This window comes from Coffea arabica, chromosome 7c (assembly GCF_036785885.1).
Source record: "Coffea arabica cultivar ET-39 chromosome 7c, Coffea Arabica ET-39 HiFi, whole genome shotgun sequence".
In the NCBI taxonomy this organism is placed as follows: domain Eukaryota; kingdom Viridiplantae; phylum Streptophyta; class Magnoliopsida; order Gentianales; family Rubiaceae; genus Coffea; species Coffea arabica.
This window is the reverse complement of record NC_092322.1, coordinates 35,996,654-36,003,063: the sequence shown is the minus strand read 5'-3', so window position 1 is coordinate 36,003,063 and position 6,410 is coordinate 35,996,654. Positions and strand designations below refer to the sequence as shown.

Here is a 6,410-nt window from a genome sequence, read left to right as displayed (position 1 = left end):
AATATCAAGGAGCAGCGCTATCAGAATGGAAAACTTCAAGCTTTCTGGAGTCATGTTATGGAGGCTGCTTACAAGGCAGAGTTACTGATTGACTTGGCACTTGTTGGTGATAAATGTGAAGATTCTTTGGATGCTGTTTCTAGAGATATCAATCTTTTGAAGATTGATGCCCCGGAGATCGGCTAATTTCTTAGATTATGCGTTAAAAGAAAAACAATCCGTCAAATGGACCTCTGACAGGAGCTAGTTCTCAAACTATACGGGCCGTGCTGACTGGATACGTCCGCGTCTGGCACAACAGACAAGCACGATTTTGTGTCTCCTGGGGACGTGCTGCGCACCACTAAATTTTTTGAAAGAATGCATTGTTATTATTATTATTATTATTATCATCATTTCACTCTTTCTCTGCATCAAGATCATCACCGTCATCTTCGTCATCATCATCATCTTCTTCTTGTTTGATATAAGGCTGTGATGATATTTCTCTTTCTTTCTGAGTTATAAATCGGGCATGGAGTTTACGGGTCCCGTAACTTGGCTGGGCAAACTCCTGATGGCATTATTTGAGATGGGTTCTCCATACTAAAATGCACCTGGGTTTGCAGCCATGGCGGTGCTCCTCCCTCTTTGCCTGACCTTTTGACAGATCTGAGCCTTTCTTTTTGTCTGGTTTTGCTCGTCTAGTTTTAGCTTGAGAAAACGAAGCAGCCGAGAGATGGGTTTTTGCTCCTTCTCTCTGCTAAGCTTATGATTTCTTCATTACCCGGTTCGAGGTTTCACCGGGTTGATATCTGGGTCGGTTTTTTATTGACTATGTTCTAAACTACGAGCCCTGAAGAAGAAGAAGGGATATTAGACAGAAAGAATGAGGTTGTGGAGTTTCTAAGGGCGGTTACCCCTCTTTCTACAATGCCGATGATTCTCAGCAATATTTCGCCAAAAAAAAAAAATCAACAGCCCTTGACTGAAAAGAAAAAGGCAATAAAAATAGAAAAGCTGTTGCGCGGTTTATACACTTAGTCATCGTCCTCGTTATGGTTATCCTGCTCATCCTCATCGGCCGTCATCAGCATCAGCAGTGGTCACTACTCATAAGGCTGTGATGGTACTAGAAAATTTTGTTGTGTTGGAATCTGTGAATGAATGGAGGCAACCGGACCCGTATGTTGGCTGGGCAAAACCCAGATGGCATTATTTCAAAATGGGTTCTTTTCCTCCTCGTCACATGCAACTGGGCTTTGCAGCCATGGCTGTCTCCTTCCTCCTTTGCCTAATTTATTTATCTTTTCTATATTATCTGAGCCTTACTCACTGATTTTGTGTCTCCGGGGACGTGCCTAGTCAGCACGTCCCCGTCTGACACAGCGCAGACTTGGAGTCAGTTTGGTCAGCGGCGGACGTGCACAGTCAGCACGTCCGCGTCTGACACATGCTCGGATCAGAAGTAGCTTTTTCACCTGCGGACGTGCCCAGTCAGCACGTCCGCACTGACACCCTCTGCACCACTGAATTTTTTGCAGACAAGATTTTGGTGGAATATTTAATTATGCGGCCGTGCTGACTCTGCACGGCCGCTATAGAATGAGAAACACCCATGTCAGAGGTGTATTTGGCGGTTGTTTTTTTTAAATACAAATATTCTAAGGAATTAGCCCCGAGATCCATAATGGTCAAACCCAAAGAGTTAACAAGACTTCCCTTCACATACCATCACAACTTGCTGCCGCCATGCACGATGAAGATCTGGTAGGTCTCAAAGACGAGGTGGAAACTATTACTCATCGGCTTACGAGAGGATCAAAGCAATTGGATGTTGTTCCCATTGTGGGTATGCCAGGCCTTGGTAAGACCACATTAGCCAATAAAGTTTATAATGCTCCTTCAGTTAGGTCACATTTCCATGTTCGTCGTTGGTGTCGTGTTTCTCAAACATATAGCATACGCAGTTTGTTAGTTGAGCTTTTGTGTAGTAGTTCTTCTGAGAGTTCTGATGAATATCATAAGATGGATGAAAATGATTTGGCCATGAAGCTAAGGCAGGTTTTGCTGAGAAGTAGGTATCTCCTTTTTTTGGATGACTTGTGGGACGTTGAGGCATGGAATTTGTTGAAAAAATCACTGCCGAATGATGCCAATGGAAGCAGAATTCTCTTCACCAGCAGATACCAGGATTTATCTTTGCATTTCGAACCTAATAGCAAGCCTCACCATCTCCGTCATCTTACTGACGAAGAGAGTTGGACATTGCTGCAGAGAAAGCTATTTGGCACGGAAGATTGTCCTGCAGCACTAAGTGAAGTTGGATCTCAAATAGCAAAACTTTGTCGGGGCTTACCCCTTGCAGTTGTCCTTGTTGCTGGAATTCTTGCTACTACTGCAAAAGATAGGTGGGAAGAAGTTGCAAAAAGTCTAAGTTCTATTGTCCTTGGGGATGAATACTGCATGAAGACACTTGAGCTGAGTTATAGTCATTTACCAGATTATTTGAAGTCATGCCTTCTGTACTTTGCTGCATTTAAAGAAGATGAGGTTATTAATGTGCGAAGGTTGTTACGGCTTTGGATCTCTGAAAGATTCGTGCAACAGACTGAAGGAAAGAGCTTAGAGAAAGCAGCTTATGACTACTTGATGGCTCTAGTTAATAGAAGTTTAGTTATGGCTGTCGGACAAAGAATTGTGGGTGATGCCAAAGCCTGTCTACTTCACGATTTGGTACACGAGTTTTGTGTGGAAAAAGCCAAAGAAGAAAGTTTTCTATATGTTATTCATAGTTGGAAAGCCTCTCTTAGTCTTATTGGACCAAGCAACCCCCAAAGAGTTTGTGTTCACAATACTACAGAATTGAAAATTTGGGAGTTAACGCTTATTTGTCCCAATTTACGCTCTTTGATCTTGTCTGGACATGTTCATATTGAATGTGAAGAGGAGTATTTGGGTATTTTGTTACCTAAACTTCTCAGAGTGTTGGATTTTGGGAATTCGGGCTTTGGTTATCATTTTCCGATGGAAGTAGTATTGCTTGTTCACTTGAGATACCTGGCGCTCAAAGGAATAGGATACATCCCATCTGCGATAGCCAACCTCTCAAGGTTGGAAACTCTTATCGTAGAAGATCCGCGGGGTTATGGTAATGAGCTGCCAAGTACTATTTGGAACATTAAGACATTGAGTCATCTACGTGTTTTAGATCTTTTTCGAATTTGGCCAAAGGGTTTTATTTTTCCAGTTGAAAATCTTGAAGTATCCCCAGATTTAGATCGTTTAGACACTTTAGACCTTGCCATTGATCCCTCCCCTCAAAGCTTGCGAAAGATACTGAGAAAGTTACCAAGCATTCCCAGGTTAAAATGTATGGAACGCTGGGACAGATCAAGAGAAGCTACCAGAAATTGCAACGAGATTCTTGAGTTTGACGGTTTAAGTCAACTGGAATCACTTCATTTGCTTGGTTTTTGGGGATGTGGATTTAAATTCCCATTGAATTTGAAAAAGTTGACTCTCTCATATAATGGTCAGCCATGGAGTGAAATTTCAACAATTGGAAAGTTGCCCAATCTTGAAGTGCTTAAATTAGTCAATCGCTGCTTTGTCGGGGAAGAATGGGTAATGAAAGAAGGGGAGTTCCCTAAACTCAGAGTCTTAATATTGTTAGGGTTGGAATTTCGCAACTGGACTGCATTTTCTGATAATTTTTCCCGCCTTGAGAAATTGGTCTTGCACCGATGTAAGAAGTTGGAAAAGGTCCCTTCCTGTTTAGGGGAGTGTGAGACTCTTGAAATGATTGAGGTGAAAGATTGTCGCGAGTCTGTTGGAGATTCTGTAAAGCAAATTCAACAAGAGCAGATAGATATGGGCAATGAGGTTCTAAAGATAATTATGGAAATTGATAATTATGATGATTTTACTGATACATCCATTTCCTCAGAAGAAGAGTCTACAGAAGCAGAGGAGATTTCTTCAGAAAGAGAGCTTATATCCTCTCATCACGCAGTTGACAATTGCGAGAGTGAATGTACAGTGGGGTTCCACTCTTCAGGTCAGATAAAACTATATTTGCATGTTGAATCAGTTCAATTATATAATGATTCATGTTTCTCTCAACAGTTTACGACGGCAAACCATTCATGTCTGCTGCATAACTTTCTGACAAATTTCTGATTGCAGTAGGAAACACATTGATGCACAATCTGTTTCTAAAATCTTCTTCTTGTCATTTTCTGGGTTCAGTGTTGAGTAATTTTCATGTAAGGATTTATAATCTCAATTTCCGAAATCTTCTTCCATATTGATATGATACTCAAAAACCAGCAAAGCAGAAGCATAATTTGATATGATACTCAAAACCAGATACACTTTTCTGTTCCCAATTTGTGTATGTAATACAGAAAAGTGTAACTCAATTGATTGATACATACAATCACAGTTTTGCATACAAATATTAAGTGGAGACAGAAACCCAAAAAAAAAAACTATGGTTGTTTTACTTTTCAACAGAGGAAGGGCATAGGACTTAATATGTGTTTTTCTTCACTACAATATGCTGAAATACAAACATTTTCATTCTTTACTAGGCAATATTTTCGGAAATAAAAAAGGAAGCAATTTTTTCTTAAACTTTTTTTATTGTTTGGTTTCATGTTTTATTTTGCTATTTTAAGTGGTTAATTGCTCAAACTGATCAAAATGACAAATCAAAGAAACCAGATGACCTATTTTTGTTGGGTAATCTGTATGCCTCTTCATTCAACTGATGTAGTACTGCAATTTTTCCTTCTTCCAGAGCAGGTTTCCTCAGATGGTGAAGACTGAAACATTTATGTCTCTCCTTGATTTGGTGTGGTCATTCCACTCATCAGGTTAGATATAATTGCATGTGTATGTTAATTCAGTTCAATGATATATCATGTCCCTTCTTCATCTGTACCAAATTATTTGGTTTGAACTTTGATGCAGCTGTATTACTTTGTCATTGCAGGGGCAAGCACAGTCATGCATTCTATCAAGCCAGCATTATCCATCATAATCTGTTTGTAAAATGTTATCCATGTTCATTTCTGGTTTGATGTTTAATAGTGTTTATGATCCATCACAATCTGTTTGTAAAATATTCTCGAAGTTCTTTCCTGATACAGATTGAAATGATGTTTAATATTGTTCATGTTCTTTTCTGATTTGATGTTTTTTTTTTCCGGAAACGATAGAAATATTTATTTCTACTAATAGAGAATATTACAATATATGATCAAGAGCTCAAACTTGTCCTTTACAAAAATGTACTAAGACACTGAGGATCAAAGAACTCCTCGTCAAAATAGATGTGCATTGTTTGTTTACTCAGTTTATGACTGAGTGTATTAGTACTACCATTACCAAACTGCCTATCAAATAAGCATATCCTAAACATTGAGCTTAGATCTTTTATGTACTCTAGGTGGGCTTAGATCAAATCAGTTTATTCTGATTTGATGTTTACTAGTGTTTATGATCCCAATTTTTGAAATCTTCTTCATTGCTACTACGGATTGAAATTAATGATCAAATGATCCTTAATGTATGCGAGATTCACTTTTCTCTTCCTTTCATGTATTTCAATAATACAAAAGATTTTGACTTGCTTCTGTTTTTTCCTCAATAAAACTCTCATGCAACAATTACTTTTCAATAGAGAAAAGTGCATAGGAACAAAATGGTAAATTTTGCATCAACATGATTATATTTTCATGTATAACAATATTTTGGCGAATGCATACAATAAAAGGAGGTTATTTAGTAGCCACTCGCATTTCTTTGCATTCTTCAACTTAGCAAAAGTCTAAAGGGATGATATTTTTGCTGAACAATCTATATACTTCTTCATTTAACTTGACATCTAATGGTGATGTTCTATACCATGTAACTTATTTAATACAAGAATATTTAGAAAATAGAGAAAACCATTAGCTGGCACTTCTAAAAAGTACAGAATGCCGGGTGAAAGCTGACTTTAACTTTCTTCTATCCAAATGATTGTAATCCAAAATTCCAAATATCATTTCCTCCGCTTTATTTTTCAACTTTCTTTCTTTCTTTGGGCCTTTGTTTCATTTTTGTTTTTCGGAATTTGGGCTGTAGCTTACTGGGTATATTATTTCTTCTGTTTTGTTTTTTTTTGATGTTTTAGTTTTTTTTTGTATTCTCTATATATTTGTTTCTGTGATTTATTTTTTTCCTTATTTTTCTTTTTTCCCCTTTCTTGGGTTCCCTAAAAGAAACCTACAAAATTGACAAAATAGAAAATTATATTAAAAAAACTTATTAATTTACATACGCATGTATGTACACAGTTTACAAACTCATGGAGTCCTCATGGATAGACCACTATTCAAGCATCACAAAACATAATTAGTTCTTTTAATAGCCATTTAATT

The 6,410-nt window shown here is 37.9% G+C and overlaps 1 protein-coding gene and 1 long non-coding RNA gene across 2 annotated transcripts; both read left to right on the top strand.

The window, feature by feature from the left end:
• Nucleotides 1-1,731: 1,731 nt before the first annotated feature.
• LOC140010673 (putative late blight resistance protein homolog R1B-16) lies at nucleotides 1,732-4,142 on the top strand. The gene is made up of 2 exons (XM_072057982.1): nucleotides 1,732-4,039; nucleotides 4,108-4,142. The coding sequence occupies exons 1-2, from the start codon at nucleotides 1,732-1,734 to the stop codon at nucleotides 4,140-4,142; spliced, it is 2,343 nt and encodes a 780-aa protein (XP_071914083.1).
• Nucleotides 4,143-4,597: 455 nt separating this feature from the next.
• LOC140010262 (uncharacterized) lies at nucleotides 4,598-5,108 on the top strand. Its single transcript, XR_011817565.1, has 2 exons — nucleotides 4,598-4,859; nucleotides 4,979-5,108. It is a non-coding gene; the product is annotated as an uncharacterized lncRNA (long non-coding RNA).
• The last annotated feature ends 1,302 nt before the right edge of the window (nucleotides 5,109-6,410 follow it).